Source organism: Perna viridis, chromosome 13 (assembly GCF_037379345.1).
Source record: "Perna viridis isolate PV_CMFRI_1.1 ecotype Kerala chromosome 13, ASM3737934v1, whole genome shotgun sequence".
NCBI lineage: Eukaryota > Metazoa > Mollusca > Bivalvia > Mytilida > Mytilidae > Perna > Perna viridis.
This window is the reverse complement of record NC_142457.1, coordinates 31,361,565-31,386,874: the sequence shown is the minus strand read 5'-3', so window position 1 is coordinate 31,386,874 and position 25,310 is coordinate 31,361,565. Positions and strand designations below refer to the sequence as shown.

At 33.0% G+C, this 25,310-nt stretch overlaps 1 protein-coding gene across 1 annotated transcript in view; it reads right to left on the bottom strand.

Annotated features, from left to right (window-relative positions):
* Nucleotides 1–25,310, bottom strand: part of LOC148600325 (ADAM 17-like protease) — a 47,269-nt gene that overhangs the window by 18,011 nt on the left and 3,948 nt on the right. The window contains exons 2-11 of the mRNA XM_088558134.1: nt 21,558–21,690; nt 20,160–20,293; nt 18,786–18,874; nt 16,537–16,652; nt 14,789–14,853; nt 7,593–7,726; nt 6,398–6,481; nt 4,349–4,432; nt 1,044–1,191; nt 445–555 (exon numbers count right to left, since the gene is read on the bottom strand). Of these exons, the coding sequence (XP_088414260.1) occupies nt 445–555; nt 1,044–1,191; nt 4,349–4,432; nt 6,398–6,481; nt 7,593–7,726; nt 14,789–14,853; nt 16,537–16,652; nt 18,786–18,874; nt 20,160–20,293; nt 21,558–21,690 (1,098 nt within the window). The remainder of the gene's footprint in view (nt 1–444; nt 556–1,043; nt 1,192–4,348; nt 4,433–6,397; nt 6,482–7,592; nt 7,727–14,788; nt 14,854–16,536; nt 16,653–18,785; nt 18,875–20,159; nt 20,294–21,557; nt 21,691–25,310) is intronic.

Sequence of the window (25,310 nt, the reverse complement as noted above, 5' to 3'; positions counted from 1 at the left end):
GGTATACATGTTTAAATACATATTTTTAAATACTGACCAGAAAATCAATGAAAACATCCATGAAAAGCAGTCATTTTACAGTCCAACAATTAGGGAAATAAGTTTCTATGTCTATGTGTTGTCAATTAAATCTATAGAAAATTTACTCAAACTGTAAACTTTAACCAGTAATGATCATGACAGTGGTCTCATTCTGATTTTGTACACAGAAGCAGTTTACAGACAAACAGACTGAACAATTCCTGTGAGCTGGTTCTTACTGTCACTGTCGAATTAAAGCCATTGTACATTGTAAGATTAACATATATACAGAAAGACAAAAGATGCATGTGAATTTTAGCCTGTGAAGTATTTAGCATTTATTTACAGACATATGACATATTTGCATCAAACTTGTAATAGTATATTTAACTTTTCCTGAACTAGAGTATAGTTAGTGACTACTTACAGACAAACAGACATGAAACTTACCATGAGCTGTAACAAGCTGAGATTGTTTAGCCAAGACAGTTCCTCCACTTGTATATTTTGTAGTAGTTAACCCAGTGTTGTAACCTGAAAATAAATAAACCTTCTAAGGGAGATAATTGATAAAATGTTGCCAACCTTCATATTGATTAATTCAGTGAAAACAAAAATCAAAAAGCCTTACCTCAATTAAGGAATCAAAACACATATGGAAGAAACTTTTGCAAATTTATAAAGACCCTGACACCACTGAGGATGTAAGCATGCTATCCTGAGACCACTAAGGAGGTTAGCATATCACCCTGAGACCACTGAGGAGATTAGCATGCTACCTTGATACCACTGAGGAGGTTAGCATATCACCCCGAGACCACTGAGGAGCTCAGCATGCTACTCTGAGACCACTGAAGGGGTTAGCACACAGTCAAGTAGATTAATACATATGTAGGCTAATTCCACTCCATACCCCGAGCCAACAGAGAAGGACGTTGTTATAATTCATACAAAATTATTCACAAAAATATCAAGCCACAGGTCTGGCCCCCCCCCACAACTTCTGTAAAGCTGATACCTACCTGGAGAACAGACTCCTCCTGGATTGGCTACACTCTTACTGGCAATGTAGGCAAGACCCAGCACATTGTTGGCAAAACTCTGGTGAGTAAACAAATGGGCAAGGCAATATTCATTCCATGTTGAACCAGAATCACCTTTACTAAACTCCTGTTAAAAAAATGATTGAAAAAAGGCTTATTTTAAAGTATGACTCCAACTAAAATTCATGCCATGGGTGACACATAGCCTGTAAGATCATACATGTAAATCAAGACCCAGCACATTGTTGGCAAAACTCTGGTGAGTAAACAAATGGGCAAGGCAATATTCATTCCATGTTGAACCAGAATCACCTTTACTAAACTCCTGTTAAAAAAAATGATTGAAAAAAGGCTTATTTTAAAGTATGACTCCAACTAAAATTCATGCCATGGGTGACACATAGCCTGTAAGATCATACATGTAAATACATTTCCTGCAATGTTTGTAAGCTCAGGAATTCTAAAGAATTAGAGATCATTTTTGGAAGATCCTGTACATCTCCTGAAACGTGTAACATTCCCATTTTAGCGTGCTTCGTGTGCTTTGTGTGCATGTATCATGTACTTTGTGTGCTTGTTTCATGGGATCGTGTATCGTGCAGCGTGGGCTACATGTGCGTGTGCCTTTCATGTGCACACTTCGTGCTTCGTTCTTCATGTATCTTGCAAGGTTCTTCGTGCAACAGTTCTGTATTCTGATTGGATGATAAAAATAGCTCATATGGTAAATCAATTTTACGGAATATCGTTGTTATATCGTTTTCTAGGCCAAAATCAATATTCCTTTTACATTGCAAAGACAATATTTATGACAGGGATCAATACTTGTAGGAATTAATTGGTTTCAAACATTCAAAAATTATTTGTACATAAAATAAAATAATGTAAACATTTGAATGGCCTTCCAGAATGATCGGGGAAAAGTTTCCTGAACTATAACTGTTTATGATTTCATGGCGATCATTCCCCTAGAGGTAAATGTTTGTCTTTTGAGAATAAAAATTAAGTATATATTACCCCAATTTTCTGAAATTTCAATATTTTCATACTCCCAGTCCAGTCAAATATTTTCGCAATGTACCATTTATAGTAAAAATAGACACTTTTCATAACAACATTTTCCTTTTTAGACAAATAAGATGGTATTGTATTAGTTAAAATAGCTAAATTATTTCAAAGTAGAGTAATTTTTACCAAAACTTTATGAAATTTTGGTATTTTTGTTCTCCTGGAACAAGGAAAATGTGTTTCCAATGATCCATATACAACAAATATGGACATTTTTTACATAAAAATTATTTTCTTTTCATATTTAGAGCAATAAAAAGGTATCGCATACGCAAAAAATACTCACTTATCTTAAAATTGAGTATATTTTACCCCAATTTTATGAAATTTCAATAGTTTCTTATTCCAAGACCAGTCAAAATGTTTTCGTAATGTACCATGTATAATAAAAATGGACACTTTTCATATCAACAATGCAATATTTTCTTTTTTAGAAAAGTAAGATGGTATTGCATTAGCTAAAATAGCTAAATTATTTTAAAAAAAGAGTACTTTTTACCAATAATTTATGCAAATTTGGTATTTTTGTTATCCTGGAACAAAGAAAATGTGTTTCCAAAGATCCATATACAACAAATATGGACATTTTTTACACATAAAAATAGTTCTATTTATTTCATATTCAAAGCAACATGATTGTATGGTAAAATCACTTCATCAACTAATTTTTTTTCAGAATTTTTCTTCAATTCTAAAAAAAACTATCAACATTTTCATACATATAGACCAATGACAATGTTTTCGCAATGTATGATGAATAACAAAAATTAACTTGATTTTATATCAAAACATTTATAGACATTTAAAAATTGTGTATATCGAATGTGTTTATTAAAGTATAATACATATTAATGTAAAATTAGATGTTAGCAATCAACAAAATACGACGAACACATACACTGTATATCATAAAGTATTATTAGTGTCGTTTTGCAAGTTAGATTTCAAAATATACCAATTACTGAAAAGAATACTTCTGACAGACCTTCGTGTGCCTTTCATATATCGTGCTTTTTGTGCATGTTTTGTGGGATTGTGTTTCATGTTTCGTGTGCGTGGGATTGGGAACATTACATGTTTCATGAGGTGTAACTGTTATAAGCTGTAAATAAATGTTTCCACATATAGCAAATTTCACAATACAAGTGCTTCAGTTGTCTTGTTCTTTTTTGTTTTGTTTTTTTTTTTTTTTTTTATCTTTAGTTTTATTTATTTATTTATCTTATTCTGTTATCTACGTTGTGTACATGTGGGTTGTCTCCATTTCAATTTTTCTCATTTTGGCCATGTGTATGGATTCTAATGTCCTTGTCTATTTTGATTCTGCTGATATTAAGTTACTTATAATTCACTGAGACTCCACTTATCACTGTTTTACCACAAGCTGGTCATTCATGTTGCATTATTTTCCTCCTTATTGACAGGATGGGGTAAAATAGTGACACACATGGCCAGCCCATAGAAAAGCAATGATAAAATTTAGTCTTCATGAATTATTTCTATTCCAAGAGGACTAGTTTCTTCACATTAATAAAAAGATGGGGCAACCATTGTAGAACCAAACTGTACTGATGGTAAAATTATTATTAGGTAAAACTTATGTATGACGAGGGAAATACGAGTGCCATATGGCCACAGCCCTTTAATTACTTATTCCATAAAGTTCCATACATTTTTGCACGGATATTTTTGGGTGTAACTTGGACCAATCCATATCATACATTTGGATATAAGGGAACACTAAAATCGAACAGAATACAACTAGAACACTCAACTTAAAATATTCTTGGACAAAGTTTGATTCATTTTCCCACTAATCTTGAAACCCCGAGGTAATGCCTAAATGTCCACCTGAACACCAAAATAATTCTTGAAACTGGTACTTGGTTTGCATCTGAAATAATTCTTTGTAGTATTCATTTTATTTTACCTTTCTTTTTATTAAGCATTCCAAGGATTCTAAAACCTCTAATTCACTTCACTCTGAGTAATCAATGTAACGGAGTAACTGATATTCTTGCACAACATCAATCTGTCAGTTAGAATTTATTGTCTGTCCCAGGTGCCACTTTTTCTTCTCACCCAGGTCAAAGTTCATTAGTGGTATTAGGCCATTTGTTTATCCCTATTTTACAAAGACTGAATTACATCATATCAGAAAACAATTTTTTACCTCATTCATATTAAAAATACGAAGCATAATAAATGTTCTCTACCTTTAAAAGGTCATAAGAATTGGTCCAATCTTTAGGCATGTTATAGTGGGTTTGGCCTGGAGTTGGCCCCTGGTGTATCTTCATCTGAAAAAAGAATTAAGATAACATAATAGCAGGTTTTGCCAGTGGATACTGGAGTTGGCGCCTCTTGTGTCTTCAGCCAAAATTGAGATCAAGAAATTTGTGAGTGATTACTCACTAGCGATACCACAATTTCAATCATGATATAAGGAAAATAAGCAAAGTCCTCGGTGAACAGGAAGTTGTTGTCAATTTTTTCAGAAAAAAAATCCTACTACATCACATAACTACCAGAAGAATGTGTTAACTATCATTCCAGCTAAGAATGTGTTAAGTAGCATTCCAGCTAAGAATGTGTTAAGTAGCATTCCAGCTAAGTAGCATTCCAGCTAAGAATGTGTTAAGTAGCATTCCAGCTAAGAATGTATTAAGTATCATTCCAGCTAAGAAACATGCAACATGTGATACATAGTTGGAAAGCCTACATATCTTCATTCTTGATATTTTGTGTAAAATGCTTTAGTAAACAGAAATTAACACTTGGTTTTCATATAACCCGTGCTCATAGGAGGTAAAAATTGTATAGAATGCACAGAATCTATTGGATTTTTAATGTTGATTATCTCTTAAGAGCAGACAGATTTGAATGAATAATTACACATTTCATAATAAAGACCCTTAAAACAATTTAATTACAAAAACAAAAATATGTAGCCTTTTTTGGGGTGTATCACATTTTTTCAGATTTTGCATGATTCTTACAAAGATAGCTACTTAAAATTTCAATCCACTGCAATGATTAGTTATTGAAAAACGGTGACAGAAAAAAAAATGTGATGCACACAAAGAACTGAAACATAGACACATGAAAATACAGACATGGGTAAAATAGTATATCCTTCTCTCCTTCAGAGCAGAGGTATAATTACTGAAATATAATTTTATAAAGTGTTTGACCTGTAGTTACCAACATTAGTCCCTGGTGTATCTTCAAATGAAGAGAAATCAAAATCAACCATGGTTAAAACAAAAAAACAAAAACAAAAACGAAGTAAAATATTAATACCCTACAACAATAAACCTTCCCCCTTTTTTTTTGGTATTCTAAACCCCTTCCCCTTCTTTAAGGTATTCATTACTTTCCTTCCTATTCTTTTTTACGATTTTCTTAGTCAAAGACTGACAGGGAATTTCATACCATCTCCTCTAAAGATCCCAATTAACATATCTCCTGTGAAGATCCTGATTAACATTTCTCCTCTAAAGATCCCGATTAATATATCTCCTGTAAAGATCCCGATTAACACAATAGTCACAAGCAATTTCAGATAATTTATTGATTGATTATGTTTCAATGTCCTTTGGCAGATATTTTATGCATTTCAAGACGATTAAGAACGAGTGACCATTTGACCGGGATCTGCTCTGAAGTACTCCAACACACTGAACAAGATTTTTATTGTGCTAGCTCTCAGAAGCAACAGCCTACAGGTAGACATGCTACCCACTCAGACACATTAGTTGGACTTCTAGCCAACCAGTCACTACTCTACTCTACCCCCTCCCCTTAAAATACTGCATGTTAATGGCTGAGAAGCAATGATTACCAATTTCAAGGTCTTTGATGTGACAAGGTAAGGATTATAACACACAACCTCCTTCACCCAAGGCTACCATGCCACCCTGAGACTACTGCAGAGGTTAATATGCTGTCCCCAGACTATGGAGATCACTGATGAGGTTAGTATGCTGCCCCTGAGACCATGGAGACTACTAATGAGGTTAGCATGGTACTCTGAGACAACTAAGGTTAGCATGCTGTCCCTGAGACCACTGAGGAGGTTAGCATGCTACCCCTGAGACCACTGATAAGGTTTAGCATGCTATCCTCAGATCACTGATGAGGTTAACATGCTACCCCTGAGACCAGTAATAAGGTTAACATGCTACCATGAGACCCCTGATGAGGTTAGCATGCTACCCTGAGATCACTGAGGTTAGCATACAGTCAAGTAGGTTAATACATACATAGGCTAATTCCACTCCATATCCAGTACCAACAGAGAAAGACGTTGATTTGTAGATTAAATTCACTTTCTGTATAATCCCTACCTGTAAATAGATTGAAAAAAGTGAATTGATTGATTGATACACTATAGAATAATATGAATTGGCAGATATCTCATGATATTATTCAACCTGCAGACACTCCTTAGTACATATTATATTTTAAAAAAAAAAAGAATAAATATGTTGCAACATAACAAATCCACAAGCCTATCACCTAAATATGAAACAGTAAATATATCACTGATCACCAAAAGGTCTTCATAAGTGTAAACACGCCTTTAAGTAAGTTCTGGCACATTAAGTGTCAGTCTTTGTGAGAGGCAAGCAGTGGGTGAAACATGGTATGGAAAAATCCACAATTTTAAATGTTTGACGGACTAATTGCATTATCAGAATTAACGACAAAAGACAAGATCTGCTATATCATTTAAGTAAATTGAGTTATAATTTCATTGAAATATTGTAAATGAACATTTCAAGGGCAGATAACTCTGTCAAAAACCTCATTTTTCTAACATTCCATTGACATTTTCTGAGCAAACGGAGATACAGAGATCAAATTATGGTCTTTTCAAATAAAGGAAGCATCCTTGAGTGAAATTATATTGGTCAGATCAGTGGGGTTTTAACATGCATGTTTCTGATTTTTCTAATTTTGGCTTATTCTTACAAATGCTTACATTTAAGTCCTAATGATAAATCTACCAGTTAAAGTGATGGTCTGCATGGGCAAGCTTATTGGTGGGTGTGAAATTTTACATTTTTTAAGGCAAAGAGGCATACAAATACTTTTAGTGTTTCTAATTTTGGTGGATGCTAATTTCTGCACTAAGTACATGAACCATGCAGCCACAGGGAAAATATTTTGGAGGGTTTACTTTGTTTTTAGATAAACAAAATAAAATATACCAAAATTAGCACCCCACGAATACTATCCACTCTGATAATCAGTATTTAAACCCAAAGTCCTTATAATATCCATATCTACAGACTTCCAGCATTGCCGTGTCTTAGTTTTCTAAATCCTGAAATGCCATGTCAAATTTGCTGGATCCCAAATAGTTGATAAGTATTTAAATTCAAAAGTATACAAGTAGCTGTGTAATGACAAATTTAAGTTGAAACATTAAATTTTCCTGGGATGTAACCTTACAATATAGTTAGCAGCATCATAAATATTGTTGGCAGCTATACTCTGGTAAAACTTGTAATCTAGTACAGCAATCAATCGACAAACATTTTTTCCTGTGGCACGCTTTCTTCTACTATGAGGAGTATCATGCTCATCTGAAAGTATACAATAAAGTTACCATTTCCAGTAATCAACTACAACCAACGGCAGCCACAAATGGCAATATTAAAAAAGGAAATATGCTTCAAATATGCTCTGAATATATCTTAAATGACATCATCTTTGAAACTGAAAAGTTTTGACCAACTTCTGCTGCGCTAAAGAATGAAGATAAATTGAATACAAATACTACAGCTAAATCTTCTTTAATACAAATCTTTTATTTTTTTTTCAAGGACTTCATATTACTTCAATTTTATTGACCAAATGAACATGCATGTTTTATTGTAATCAAGGGAACCAAGGTTACATGTATAGCAGTAATCGAAGAGTAATCAAGTGAACCAAGGTTACATGTATAGCAGTAATCGAAGTGTAATCAAGGGAACCAAGGTTACATGTATAGCAGTAAGCAAAGAGTAATCAAGGGAACCAAGGTTACATGTATAGCAGTAATCAAAAGAATGTAATCCAGGGACAAAGACCAGACATGGAAAACAGACATGCACAACAAAGAAAATAAAATAACTAAAATCATACATACAAATTAACAAAAGCAAATGAGCAACTCGGACACCACTAAAAACTGGGAGCATGGACCAGGTGCACCAGTAGGGTAGGCGTCCTCTGCTTTTCTAGAAACACCTGCCAAGTTGCTAATAAAAAGTCAAGTCCTGGGTAGACAAAAGAGGATTGGAAAACTATGACACATTGAACAAATCAGTTTTCATGGCACAGACAAATATACCATAACAATCATATGACTACCTACCTTAAGGTCAGCCGACTTTTCTGTGAGTTTCCAGCGTTTCGTTTTCCTACTTCTTCTTTTAGTTATTTGTGTTGTGTGATGTGTTTGCTGACATAATTCTGTTTGGTATTTGTTCATATAATTTTAAAGCAGTCCACCTAAGAATCATGGAGTGGGTGATTTATCAATGTCAGACATGAACCAAATTGACTTGCAATATGTAGGATTTAATGGAAAAACAAGAATTAATATAAAAAAATGAAAAATGTTTTCACTGTAACCATAGCAACGACCATTTCTTAGCAACCGCCAATTTTGGGCCAAAAAACACAAAAACATCACAATTTGAATGTATTTTTTTATATCTAATGGTGGAAATTTGTCAAACTACATAATTATATTAATGAAGTATGTCTTAAGAGAAACAATTTATAATAAAGTACCAAGCAATCTGATTTGTTTAGATCTGGTTACCATAGCAACCAAAATTCTTAATTTTGACAATTTAAAATGTACGAAAATAGGCTATGTTCAGATCCATTTTGCTAACAAGAGCAAGAAGATATTAATTAAATGTCTGCATGGATGTGTAGTAGGTGCTCTCCACTGAAACATATCAAAAATAAAAATATGTAGCATATCTTTGCTCATCTGGACCCAAAATCACTCCCTGTAAGGACTTTTCTTCTTCTTAATGTTTTTCATACAAACTTTGTCCAGACCATAACTTTTTAGTCTTTTGACCTAGACTTCTAATATTTGGTATGTTGGTATATCCTCTCAGGGTAGATTGTCACATACCAGGGTTGGAGACTTTTGACCTTGACCTTTAACCTCAAGGTCAAATAACAAATTTTGGCAAAATATGATACATAATTTTGTCTGTACTATTATTTTTTGGCCTTTTTACTTAGATATCTGATCTTTGGCATTTAAGTATATCACACCAAGGCAAGGAGTAATGTTTTAGGTAGGTGACCTTTGACCTTGACCTTTGGCCCCAAGGACAAATAACATAAAAGTTTTGGCAAAATACCATAAAAAACTTTGTCTTGGCCATATTTTTTTTGTCTTTTTACCAAGATATCTGATTTTTGGTATGTAAGTAAATCAAATTAAGGTATAGTGTAATGTTCAAGATAGGATAACTTTTGAACTTGACCTTTGACTCCAAGGTCAAATGACATACAAAATTTTGGCCAAATACCATACAAAATTTTGTCTGGGCTAAAATTGTTTTGTCTTTTCACTTAGACATCTGATATTTGGTATGGGATTATAAAACCTGAAGGCCAGGCATCACATACTAGGATGGTTGAAATTTGAACTTGACTTTTGACCTCATGCTCAAATTACATACCAAAGTTTGATGCCATTCATACAAAATTTGTCCATAGCATAACGCTTTTTGTCTTTTGACCTAGACTTCTAATATTTAGTATGTTGGTATATATTCTCAAGGTGGAGTGTTGCGTACCAGAATAGATGAAATTTTACCTTAATCTGTCACCCCGTGCAGGTCCAGGTTTTAAAACAATAGGCCTGCAGCAGTGCTAAGCTTGTCGTAAAAGGCGACTAATTACCCATCCCCCTTTTTTCTAGTGGCAATCAAAATTTGTCGACCCTATTATCCTTGTGTCCCATCCTTTTTTCATTTCATCATCATTTCGTGTTCATTTTATCATCCATTTCATGTTCATCGTCTGAATACAGCTGAAATATTGCTGCTCGGACGTTAAACCCAAACAAACCTTAACCTGTCAACCTCATGGTCAAATAAGATACACATTTTGGAAAAATACCACCCAAAGTTTTGCCTGACATTTGGTATGTGGGTATTTCCCGCTAAGGTTGAGTGTCATGTACCAAGATGTGTGACTTTTGAACATGACCTTTGACCTTCTGGTCAAATGACATACACAATTTTGGCTTAAGTTAATGACTGATTTCATGCAAAATTGCACCTCACAGTATGTCGTATATGTAAAGAATCACTTGCCCTTTATCACATTATTGTACGTAACTCCAGTAGCAGTACTAATCTTTTGCATATGTTATGGAATATATGTTCTCTTAATTTCAAAGGAGAAGAACTCTGGGCTTAAATAATTATACCCCACGCAATGCAGTTGCGCAGGGTATAATGTGTTTGACCTGTCCGTCTGACCGTCAGTCCATCAGTCCATCTTAAGTTTTCCAGACAGTTGCAGATATTGAAATATTTTTTTGATTAATAAGTTCACCATGATAAGTTAAAAGTCAAGTTTACTTTTCGATAATTTTTACTGAAATTACGGGCTTTGAACTTATCAAAATTCACAGAAATAACCATTTTCCTGACATTTTTTTCGGAACATCTTTACATATTGACATGATTTTTATTATAAATTAACCATGATAAGTTTACAATACAAGTTTGTATGGTTTCGCTTCAATGATTTTACCGAAATTACTGGCCTTGAACTTGGCAAAATTTACAGAAATAATCGTTTTAAGGACTTTTTTCCTAAACGCTTGCAGATAATGACATGATAAGTTAACAATGATAAGTTACAGATCAAGTTAACATTTTGTTCCAATACGATGATATTTAATTTAGATTAATTAAAACTTAAATTAATCAAAGTCTGGCGTTTTAAACTAACATTCTGAGTAACAGAATTTAGTTAGAAGAGGTTGGTTTTCTCATCGTATATTTAAGCTCATCTGGGACGAAGGTCAGTGTGAGCTATTGCCATCACTTTCTGTTCATTGTAGTTGTCTGTACTAATTGTTGACTTTTTCAAAAATCTTTTAAATTTTATTTTGTTGCAATCTTTTCTAATGCCTATAAAAATCATTTTCAAAAATCTTTTTCAAATTACATTTTTGTTGCAATCTTTTCTACACCTGAATTAACACTCTAATTCCTAGGTCCTTCTAAATGTATTTCTCTTATAAATCTATCTACATGTTTATGTCCATGTTCCAACATAGTTGAATACATGGAAAAATATATCAAGGAATATGCCAAAGAAGACAAAAAAACTTAATTTTTTGTAAAAAAAACATCACGATTTAGTACTTTTGGTATCATACCTCATTAAATATAAAAGGCAGGATTATATAACTGAAGTCATATACGGATGCATCAAGGATATTGAATCAGCATCCAAACGAAGTCTGCATCATATATATTTTACATTTCACAGACTGTATTAAAGTTTACTTCTGATCTCATGTATGGGCAATAATAAGTAGGAAGATCATGTAAACTTATTGACTATAAATTAAAGTAGTTTGCATTTTACAATTATGCAATTTATTCTTAAATGCCATGACAAAATGAAATGTATAATTTTAGATTACCCATGTTTGGTTTTCACATAGTTTCTAGACAGCTGCATGTAACAGATGTAGGGTAACAGGCCAGTAAACAAACATTTCTTATTTTTAGCTTCCTTGCCAAAGGCCACGTAAGCTTATGCTATCGCTTGGTGTCCCTTGTCATCGACAAATTTTCAAAATTCTCCTCCTCTAGATAATTGTGCACAAAATGACTGTTGGGATTAATGATTCATGAACAAAAAAAAAACATAGGCGCCGTTACTAGAAATATAACATAGGTGTCTAAAGGCATTTTTTAAAAATAACTAAAAAAACCATTGCCTTTAAAGAAATTCTGGCAGGAGATAATATTGTCCAGGATTAAGAGAAAACCTATGCCGAAATTCTGCAAACGATATTTACAACTGATGTAGGAGTTATGACCCCTATAAAAGTTGTTTTGGCATTCCTTGTATGTACAACTTTGAAAATATTCTCCTCAAAAACAATTGTTCTGTATGGTATTCCACACAAAATGAATGTTGGGATTCTTGATCCATGACAAAAACATAAGCCCTATTACTAAAAATAGAACATAGGGGTCAGAAGGCAACTTTTTGCAAACAACTCAAAGGTTGTTGCCCTTTTTTGGAGGGTTATATAGTTCAGCATTATAAGATTGACCAACATTTCACTCTTCACGTTGACGTACTCCCAAACAGTTAGATTGGGGAAACGCTCTTGGACCCACATAGGGTCTGGGAGTAGGCCAGTGCGTCAACAGAGCAGCCCAGCCACTAGTAAGATATACTCTGACTGAGTTCTTCGGTTGGGTATCCTGAAGGTTGGGCTCCGCTACCTCCAACTACTAACAGACATTTACTAACAGAATCCCTGTAAGGGGCAGTCGTTCGAGATCCGTAAGGATAGTCAAGACCGTAAAAACCCCCAATCATCATTGACCAATACCAACATTTTCGAAACGATTCATCTACTAATGTAGGAGTTATGGCTCCTGAAACAATTCTTAATTTTTCCACATGTACATGTGCAATTTGAAAATCTTCTTCTCTAAAACCATTAAAGATCAGTTAATGGAAATAAAGCATCTTAATTCTATAGTGTATTGTGCTCGAAATGACTTGTGTTTTTTAATCCATTAAAAATGTATATGGCTGCCTATACTAAAAATGGAACATATGGGTCAGAAGAGTTTTTTAAAAATAATTCAAAAACTGTTGCCTTCTGGTTCAGGTCATAAAATGCTATTAAAAGCATTTCCTGAGTTAATTTTAACTTAGCCTGTACATTGCCATTTTTTTCTGATAAACAAATGGTAAACCAGGTGAACGATTCAGGCTCTTTTAAGTCTCTAGTTATTCATTTTCAATGTTTCCATAATATATGATAAATGTTGATTTTCCAATTGTTATTATCTAAATTTCTGGCACAAAATTCCATGTTGAGTAAGTCACAGTATTGTGACATTATGTTTAAACAACAAAATTATGAAACATTTTGAAATATTCTGTAAACAAGAACCTACATGTTCATGTTTACAACAGTAATCATGGAAACTAAGATTCTAGTGAAAATCAAAAGAATGTAATCCTGGGACATTTTGATAAGATGTGTATTTCAGTAAAACAGGAGTTAAAAAATGGAAATGGGATATAATGTCAAGAGTTGATCAACAAAAACAAGAAATATTATTCTTGTGTCTTATGGAATTCTCTCAAAATACAGAAATTAATAAAAACAATTTAGTATCTGTCATATGACATCTGTCCTCATTAACACTCATCAAGTAAAACGTTGATATGTTATTTGACCATGAGGTCAAAGGTCAAGTTCAAATGTCAACCAATCTAGTACAAGGCGACTCACCTTGAGAAAACATAACCCCATACCAAATATCAGATGTCTAGGTAAAAAGACAAAAGAAAATTATGGCCCGGCCAAAATTTTGTATGATATTTGGCCAAAATTTTGTATGTCATATGACCTTGGAGTCAAAGGCCAAGGTCAAAAGTCATCCAATCTGGAACATTTCACTCTAACTTGATGTGATTACTTATTTGTCAAACAGGTCAGATATCTAAGTACAAAGACCAAAAAGTAATGGCACAGACAAAATTGTGTATCGTATTTTGCCAAAATTTGTACGTTATTTGACCTTAAGTTTAAAGGTCAAGGTCAAAGGTCACTCACTCTGATATGAGACACTCCGCCCCGAGAGGATATACCAACATACCAAACATTTGAAGTCTAGGTCAAAAGACAAAAAAGTTATGATCTGGACAATGTTTGTATGAAAAGCGTTAAGAGGAAGAAAAGTCTTTATGGGGGTGATTTAAGGTCCAAATGAGCAGAAAACAAAGATATGCTACATATTTTTATTTTTGATATGTTTCAGTGGAGAGCAACTACTACACATCCATGCATACATTTAATTAATATCTTCTTGCTCTTGTTAGCAAAACGGGTCTGAAGACAGCCTATTTTCATATATTTCAAATTGTCAAAAATTAAGAATTTTGGTTGCTATGGTAACCAGATCATAACTAATCAGATTGCTTTGTACTTTATTGTAAATTGTTTTCTATAGGACACACTTCATTAATATAATTATTTAGTGTGGTAAATTTCCACCATTAGATATAAAAAAATACATTCAAATTGTGATGTTTTTGTGATTATTAGGCCCTAAATTAGTGGTTGCTAAGGAGTGGTTGTTGCTATGGTAATGGTGAAAACATTTTTCATTTTTTCATTTTATTCATTGTTTTTCTTATATATCCAACTGATTTAAAGTCACTTTGAATAAAATATCTGACATCAATAAATCACTTTCAGTGAAAATTCCATGATTCTTAGGCGGACTGTTACTAAAGTTGAAATTAATAAACTGATTAATAAAACACAGATAAATTTGTTTGGACAACAGGTTTAGGGTCAGCAGCAAGAAAGGGGAGATTATAATTGAGACCTTGACCTTTACCTTCATCATGCGGAGTAAATCCTGCATTATCATTTTCAATATGAGATGCTCCACAAAAAGCTGGCCTGAAATTAAAAAAAGAATTTACCGAACTTATAGCTTACTAACCGTTACTTTAGATTATTATCGATATTTGTGTGAAAGGGGTTTGGTTTAGGCAAATTAAAATGCTCTAAAATATAAATATCAAGAATCATTTACTCCATTAATCTATAGATAAATATATATCACTATGTTCCTCTCATTTCTGTGAAGGTTAACTCGTAGAAAATTACACAAACCAGTTCATTTCTTACATGTGATTAACCTTAAAACTCAATCAGATTAGGAGATTTCTAAATAAGTATAAGTATTTGTCAGAATCAGGCAAAATGGAAAGATTTAGCAACATGCATGTCAAAAACCCACTAATCTGACAATGTAATTTCAATTGAGGATGATTTCTCTAAGGCCACTTTTTGACCTCTGCTTCACTGGATTTGTTCAGAAGCTTTTCAATGGAATGTCTGAAAATGAGATTTTGGACAGAGTTATCTGCCCCTGAAATGTTCATTCAGTGCAATTCAATGAATTATAACTCAATTTATCTACATGATATATAAAATCTCCTTTTTCCTTGATTCTGATGGTGAAAATAGTCAAATTACATTTTCAAAATGGTGATTTTTTTCATACCATATTTCAACCTCTGCCTGATTCTTACAGAGACTGACACTTAAGACCCCAGAACAGGAAGATTTTTACATTGACAAGTGTTTTGATACCAAAATTTGGATTTTGTAATTTTTTAATCAGCCTTACATGCATTACATTGGATTTAGATGTTAAAATCCAAGGCCTTATACCATCACATGTCAAAAGGTCCTATTAACAAGCACTGCAGCTAATTAGATTCATGCAAAATGTGATACAAGTATGGAAAGACAACATATATTTTAATTTTGGATATTTTGTTAAAAGTTACAGTAAACAAAAATAAGCATGTGCTTCCAATATAATCCTACGTCCTAGGGGTTATATAAATTTAAAACACAATGTATTGTAGAATCGAAAATTAATAAAGATAACTCTGTAAATGGCACTATTATACATTCAACGTTCGTTATCATAATTCTCTCTTTAGACCAGACAGATTGGAAACGAATGAATATACATTTCATCAAATAAACCCATAAAGCAATTAATTAACAAAAATAAAAATGTGTACTTTTTTTGAGGGGTGTACTGTGAAAGTACCTTAATTTGTGGATACCAATTTTCGTGGATAGGGGGAGAAATACAATTTTGTGGATTCTTGAATTGGTTCATGGTTTGGCCTACCCACGAAAACCACTAAACTTAGTACCCCACAAACAATAGTACTTTCACATATACCTGATTCTTACAAAGACTACTACTTGACTAATTTATCGACCTTTGGTATAACTCAACTTGGTTGTTTAATGACAAATGAGACCAAATATTCAACTTCAGACATTCATCCCTAATATATTTTTTTAACAATTTTCATTTTTTTTAAATGTGAGTCCAATCTCCAAAACAGCAAAAGAAGCAATTTCTGAATACAAGAGGTACCACCATCAAGGCCTGACGTTCAAATATGTTTCAATTTGATTTTTTTAATGATTGTTTTTGAAAAGTAAAATTTATGTTAAATTTTCAGAAGAGAGTCAAATATAAGTGAAGTTCAAGCCCATTCAGTATACACAACATTGAAATTTGAGCTCTTCATGTAAAACATAACTTACCCCTTTCCCCCCTTTTCAGCATCCTTCATTTCTTTTGGCCATTTAGCATCACTGCCTTTATATATCATCATAGTTCTACTGGCTCTAGCAATACTGTCAACATGGCGCCACGCAGGCTGAGGAAAAAAAATATTTAAGGATGATTTTCAATTGCTGCTTAGAGTATGGGATATAAATGACTTTGGGTTGATTTACGCTGAATAAAACATGAAGCTGTTTATGTTGCATCATGATCAAAACTTGTTTATTTGCAATAATCTAATCAACAATTGAAAACAATTATTTTAATTAAAAAACATCAGAAAACAAAAATAAAAACATAGTATATTGTTTTTATGATATGGAATCATCATTTTATCTAAACGTGAATAAATAATGTCAACTGTCAATCGATTGCACAATTTACATGCCTGCTTTTAGTGTATTGGGATACCCCATTGAAGTACATGTAGTATTGAGGTGTGGCTCAAATACCATGTTACACATATAGGTTACATGAAATGGAAAATATTTTTCTGTAACGCTGAACTATTCAGAATTTCACAAAAATTAAAATATTCATATGTTTAAATCATCATAATTCTACTGGTTCTACTGTCAACAAAACAACCCTATCTGGCTTCGGGAAGATAAATTTAGATCATACAGTACATGCTATTGGTAAATATTTAAGACAGTGTCACAGGTCTTACCTGAAGTATAGACCCTATTCTCTTAACTGAAGGAAAGCCTTTGTTCAAGCACAAAATGCAAGGAATATTTTACTATTCTACCCAACCCCCTGTATACCTCAAGGAAGTATGTGTATGGCACGTTAATTGCATATTCACATACCTGCCAAGTGTCTATATTTATATATATACGGGGGATTTCCTCCATTGAGCGCAAAACTCTTATTATCAAAGAACAATATTGACCACAATTTACAACCAAAATTTCGAATAAGTGGTGCATCAGAGTTGCTTTGTCTTAAAATGGCCAGAAAACAAAGCTTTAATGAATTTAAGGAGGTAGACCTAGGGTAAGGGACAAAACTCTTACAGATCATTGGAACATTTGTATTTAGCATTTGACATCAATCTTATGTAAGCATCAAATTAACTTGGACTGATTTCATTCTGTTTCAAAAGAAAGCTTGAATATGATACAAACACATCACTGTTATTTCCCTTACCCTAGGTCTACCTTGCAGGTATGTACTCAACATTTAAAACAAAAAGGTCTACAGACAAGAGGTTTCCTAGAGTCTGAATCGCTCACCTGGTTAAATTTTGTCTTTCAATGGCAATAAATTTAACAAGAAGTTTACTAATAATTTTGACCCAAGAAGACTTTGGTAGGACTTATCATAAGGATCAATACATGGCTTAACAGATATAAATGAAAATTTGATCACAGATAGATCTCATCATGCTGAACACTTTTACCCTATGTCAGAATTTGGCTAAACCTAATGGTTTTCGAGATATATAATCAAAAATCTACAGTCTGACCCCTATGTTCTATTTTTAGTCATGGCGGCCATGTTTTTTGATGGATCAAAAATCTACACAAAACTTTTGAGCAAAATATCCCAAGAAACATTCATACTAAGTTTGATCCCAATTGGTCATGTAGGGTCAGAGGAGATTTTTGAAAGAAATAACATTAAAAATAGCAAAAAAACGTCGAAAAAATGCAGCAACTCCTAAATGGCTAGAAAGAGTAAAATGAAAATTTGCCCACAGATACATCTCATCATGCTGAACACTTTTACCTGTGTCAAAATTTGGCTTAATCTAACGGTTTGGAGATATATGCAAAAAACTACATTATGATCTCTATGTTTTAATTTTAGTAACGGTGACCACATTTTTTTGACAGATCAAAAATCTAAACAAATATTTTGTGCAAGATACCCTAAGGAACATATGTGCAAAGATTCAAATAATTCCTCTCAGCAGTTTCAGAGAAAAAGATTTTTGAAAAATTTTTAATGGACGATGACGACGGACGCCAATAGATGGCAATACATGTAGTCCACATGGCCTTTGACCAGGTGAGCTAAAAAATGCCATAAAAATTTCACATTTTTAAGCAATATAAAGATGGGACTGAGAAATTTGTTTGGATAAGGCAGCTACAATGAAAGTGTTCAGTTGACACTTGTTCAAAAAGTATTGAAACTGACATGAAGGGATTTGATTCGAAAGATACTTTGTTTAAATAGGTTATAATAAAAGTTTAACATTGTTTAAATTTTGAAATACCTCAATAATGTAGCTCTCCCCTGGTACAGAAATTGTTGCTGAAATGGCGTCATCATGTAGAAAAGCATGAACTTCAGAATTTGTCTCGCCTTAAAGATAAAAATACAATAGTATTATATACATGTAGAAATTGATTGGTTCTACTATGAGAGAGAATTCCATATCGATTGAAAGGGTCTCTAAATTCTAAAATTCTACAAAATAATAAATTTGTTGGAGTGGGATAATGAATAACTTTGAATGCCTTTAAGAGTAATAAATTAATTTGAGATAAATACTGTCATCTGGTTGGTTAAAATAATTTTGTTATATCTCAATGGATAAAAAAAAATATTGACACACCCCTATTCAGTAAAATTCAGAGCTACTTTTCTCATGTTCAAAGATAAAAATATGTTTTATAATTAATTTATAAGAATTGGCTATGATAAAAATTGTGTCCAAGGAAAATTTATGTTATTTTTCAATAGACACAACTTTTATTATTGCCAATTATAAAATAACATGTGTATACATGAACTTCCAGTTTTTACCTTTCTAACTATCCACTACTACCTTCAATTAGCATTCAATACATTAGTATCATAAAGTTACTGGCTGTGATTACTCATATTAAGTAACAGTTACAACCAGAAGTGTAGTTAAATGAACCAATACATTGGTATCATAAAGGTACTGGCTGTGATTACTCATACCTGTATTAAGTAACAGTTACATGAACTTTGGGAAAATATGAGGAAATTAGAAGATTCTAATGATTAGTGATTTCATTCGATACATTAGTATCATTACTGGTAGTGACTGTGATTACTCATATTTAGTAATAGTAACAAACAGCAGTATAGCATCCAAATCTTGCTTGGTACCACAGGGGTAATGAACACATAAGTTTGAACTTGTTTTGGATACCGAGTAAAATATCCCATTTTTGTTGTTGTTCTTTTTTACAAAAATTATTGGTATTGCATGACATACCAACAAAAATTACTGGTTATGCTCCAGCAGTACCTGCCATACCAGGCGCTATGACCCTGGTACCAACTCTAGATAGATTGACATCTATCTTAAGTGACTTTCATTGTCATGACTGTAGTGCATTCACAAGAGATATAAGTGCAGCAGTCACAATGCTTTGCTCAATCCAAACTCAATAATAATACAGTGAAATTAACCACATGATATTTGTCAGTGGTATGCTCTTTCAAATAAAATGGATGATATTACTTCCATGTTTTTTTTTCACAATTTTTTTACTTTAAAGTAACTGCTACTCTATCATTAATATTTTTTTTTAAATGAAGTAATCATTGGCTGACTTAATGTAATTTCAGTCATGTAATCTTTCTATCTCAAAGGGCAATAATTCTGACTTACCATCCACAGTCCCATAGAAGAATTTGTCTGTGTCAATGACTTCTCTGGTTTCTCTGCCATCAGAATGGACTAATCCAACTTTAAAGTCTCTCGTAAACAGTCCCTTTGCCACAGATAAACTAAGTGAGAAATTCCTGAAATTTAAAAAATAATTTCATTGACAAGGCCATTCAAAGTGCATTTAATGATTTTTTAGCCATTTTCCATCAGCATGGCATGCGAGCCAATTTGTTCAACATGTCATAGTTTTCGTTTTTTCTTTCATCAACCCTGAATCTGACTTTTTATGACTAACTTAGTGGATGTTTTGAAAATGGCAGAGGACACTTACCCTACCGGTACACCTGTGCTATGATCTATGCAGTTTTAGGTGGAGTCAAACCTGCTCATTTACTTTGTTTCTTTGTACAATAAGGAGACTGTTATTAAGGAGTCTTTTTCTTCTCATTGATTTAAATTTTATAAACCAGTCCATTGGCCAATTTCACAAAAAAAGTTCTTTAAGTGTAAAATATTTGTGATTCTTAGTATGATTTTACCAGTACAAATGTGAATGTACATCATATGTCATCTATAACAAATTGAAGACTTGTTTTTTTCACCTTGTAAAATCAACCCTTTAAAATTTAAAATTTTAAAAATTGCCTGACCATCATACATTTGTACCTGTTCATCCTCCAACATTTTATTAGAAATGTAGCTCTAGCTATCTCCCACAAAGATCCTGTCTCCTGCATGGGAGACTGAACAGTCCCACCTTGAAAGATACTCAGGCATGACATAGCTACCTTTAAAAAGGCATGTACCACCAAAAGACCATTTCAGGGACATGTTTGAAGATGAAAACATTGTAAGTGCACATACATTTCCTGAAACCTGCATTTTTTCAGGAAATATCCTTGGAATAAAATTAATGTATGTTTCCACTGCCTTGTCTTATTTATGTTTTTTGTTATCTTATACATGCAGTTTTAGGGAACAACCATTGGATTCTGAGGGGCTGCCAAAATTTTGTGGGGGTAGAATATTTATTTTTGAAATTTTTCAGGTAAGAAAATTCATTTTCAAATACTCAGGGCAAGATTATTTATTTTCATTTCAATGTATAAAGTATCTGGACTGAGGTCAGAATATTTATTTATTTTCTAGGAAGTGTAGGCCAGAATATTTATTTTCAACTTTTTCAGGGCCAGAATATTTATTTCCAAAATCTACCAATCCCCCACCTCAGAATAAAATGGTTGTTACCTTATTGCAAAAAAGTTCATCAAGCAAAATCACCCTAATACAACAGCTGAAATCTGCCACATATCCATTGTCTGAGGATTACAGCTATGGAAAAGACCATCCTGTAATACACTGACTGTTGTAATTTTGTACAGATAATAAAGCACCTACCTGCCTAAAGCTGAGAAATGTACATGTTTTCTATGCTTTTCTGTACCATCAGGACTTCTCTTCACTATACTGTCAATGTTTACAGTCTCCAAAGTTTCATAATAATCCAACTTCTCATCAATTGAACCTGAAGCTAAACAATTTTTAAAATATATTATGTACTGTATAGTACATGTACATGTATCTTAAACTGTTCTTGGTTCTGGTTTCATTAAACATCTCAAATTGAGATTTTCCCCAAATTCTTCCTCAACTCAAATTTCGACCAATCAGATCACTTGAAATTTAAGATTTTAAGAAAAACACAGGACTAGAGGAAATTCTCAACTTGAGAGGTTTTTCTGAAACCCAGGCCTGTCCAACTTCTCAGCAAATCTTTAACTAATTGGTACATGAATCAAAGGGTATTACATTTGTAAATGTCAGCCTCTGTAAGAATTAGTGGTATAACATGGTATGAAAAAAACCACCATTTTGGAAGTTTGATTTGGATATAAATTTTTAAATATATACGGTAAATAATTTTTGGTAAAAAATAAAACTTTTAAGGGCTGTAATGTTTCAAAACATTTTGAATTTTGATGTAATTTTGCAGGTGGGTAGACTTTTCAATGCTCTACATTATGGCTCGTTATATTGATTATCTTCTTTTATAGTTAAAGAGCTGCAGCTCTATCAAACTTAATGAATTTTTATGAAATTTTGCAGGAAGGTAGAGCTTTGAATGTTCTACATTAATGCTTCTTACATTGATTATCTATCTTGATGCTGACAGACTCCCAAAGATATATTCCCACAACTCATTTACAATAATGATTATATACCGTAAGCGCATACGGTTCTACGTATTGATTTTAGAGTGTGTTATGTTGTCAGCCAATAGCAAATAATCGGCGCTTCACTTCTGCGTTATTTGAGATTTTTATCCAATGAGATGATAGTTTTCAATTTCTTTGTGCATGTTATCTGCTTTCAATTCTTTATAATTGTCTCCACGGAGACGATTAAAAAAGATATGATTTTCCATATTACTTCAGTAAATTGAGTTATAATTTCATTGACATGCACTGAAAATGAAAACTTCAAGGGTAGATACATGTAACTCTGTCAAAATCTCATTTTTCATACATTCTAATGAAAGATTTCTAGATTGGTAATCAAATAATGTCCATGTTGATGATACATAGCTACATTGTCATGGGTAATGTTCTGACCAATAATCTAAATATGCAAGACTTCCTAGAACACATGCTGTAAAGTTAAAACAATCACATCATGTGATTTCGAACAGAATGGTTTAAGCCTCTCATGTTTCTGATCCCTAACATACACGTACATGTATGTATGTACATTTTGTATATGTACATGTATGATGTTGCTGACCCTCAGATGCTGATATACATGTATCACCTTCAATGTCATTGACCATTTACTGATTCCTCAAACTGATCCATCAGATTTGTTATTATTCATTTAAAAAATTTACATAAGAATTATTTGACAAATTTTATTAATTTTCATTTAGTATTTGATGTGACAAATAATTGTTCAGCAGAAATGTGAAGTAAACATAACATTTTACGAGTATGATTTCATTTTTTATTTGAAAAATTTATTAGTTGATTTATGGTATATTATATATCAACAACAACACTGAACTTTAACCTTTATGACATTATGTACATGTTTGAATGTACAATGTATATACTTCAGAAATTTTTTATAGTAAGGTTTTAAGGATTATTTTGGTGTTGCAGATGTAGATAATATTTAGTCACAACCTCAGGGTTCATAGACTACAAAAAATAGAATTACAATATTTGAACTAACCAAAACTTTTTTAGCTGGTTTCAAGTGATACCTTATACATGTTACATGTATATCCAGATGGACAGTATTATTCAAACTGCAACCCAAACTGTCAGAGAAAAATGCATGTGGGATTACAATTTGACTTGGCATGTTGTGTAGTTAACATGGTGAAATGAAATTAAAATGATAAATGCTCATTGTGCATCAATGGGTAAAATTTCAAGTTAAATCCATAAAGTACATGTATATAGATGTAGTTTTAATTCTTTTGCCAAATTAGTTTAAGACAATACCATAAATGCAGCTGCAGTATACCGGTAATATGCCACAAGAGGCAGCTTAATTGTAAAGAAGTCCAAAAATGAAAATTAAGAACCTGATACATGGGCATAATATAATGAGTCCTACAAAAATCATGCAAGATAGTGGAAAAGGTCTCTGGTAAGTTAAAGGTCTCTAAATAACACATTGACATAAAGGATCATGACAAATGGACCATGATATCAATCAGGCCCAAGCATGTTCAAGACTAGTTTGTTTCTGTTTCCTTGAGGACATTTCACTGGTACATGTACATGTACGTCTCATATTTGTTTTACAACAAGTCTATTAACCTGAAGGCAGGATATTTGTTGTTGTTCTAATTTTGTTGAAATTGTTTCAGTTCTAGAGAGTGAGTAAAAACAAATTTGAAATGCAAGTCTTTGGTAAAATGAGGTCCTAGTGATAATCTATTCAATTTTGTTCCCATTCTTGATCATACATTTACCTGCACTTAAAATAATCTGTTAAATTCAAAAAATTTAATGAGAATGACCAAACTTTTGGATTATCGTCCTGGGGTTCCTATAAAAAGCAGAAAGATGCAACTAAGAGGACATGGAAAACAGACATACACAACAAAGAACATAAAGTAACTAATATCATACATACAAAGTAACAAAAGTAAATGAGCAACTCAGACTCCACTGAAAACTGGGAGCATGGACCAGGTGCACCGGTAGGGTAAGCGTCCTCTGCTTTTCTAGAAACACCTGCCGAGTTGCTCATAAAAAGTCAAGTCCGGGGTAGACAAACGAGGAAAGGAAAACCATGACCCGTTGAATAAATCAGTTTTCATGGTGCAGATGGATACACCATAACAATCCACGAGTTCATGATGACGACCATAAAAATACTATAGTGATGACTTCAATCTTGTAGCAACAAAACCCTGTTCCAGCAGCCTATTTGTTAGAATTCTAGTGCAATACGAAAAGTCTGCGTAGTTTCGGCAAGCTCTGGCATAATCTATGAGTTGTGATATGAACACTCCATACGCAGGTGCTGAAGGGATGTTGCCACAGATGAAAGGAAAGTTGACAATCCTGAATGAAAAGTCATCACGTTTGTCGTAAAGTTTGGTCAATAGTTTTCCTTTACCATTGATTTCTAAGTGTAGGTCAAGATATGAGGCTGACTTCACAGTGTCTGTAATATCCTTTATCTCAAGTTCTTTTGGGTAGATGTGATGTATCAAATTCCCGTAATTAGGATTGTTTAAATATAATACGTCATCTATATAGCGGAAACTGAGATTGAAGGATCTAGCCAAACGATATTCTTTCTTTCTGATCAGATCAGCTATAAAGTCAGCCTCATAAGAGTGAAGGAATAGGTCAGCAAGTAAAGAAGCACAATTTGTTCCCATTGGAATGCTGATAGTTTGTTAAAAAACATGTCCACCACACTGGACCAATATGTTGTCGATTAAAAATTCCAGCATTTTGTAAACATCTTCCTCTGTATATTTGGAAGATGATTTGGAATCATTTCTTACAAAGTATGAGGAATCTCTACCAAGAACTATATATTTGTATCTAGGTGTACCATCTTTTTTGGAAAAAACAACGATGTATAATGTTTTTAAGTCGAGATTTTAACTGGGTATGGGGAATAGAA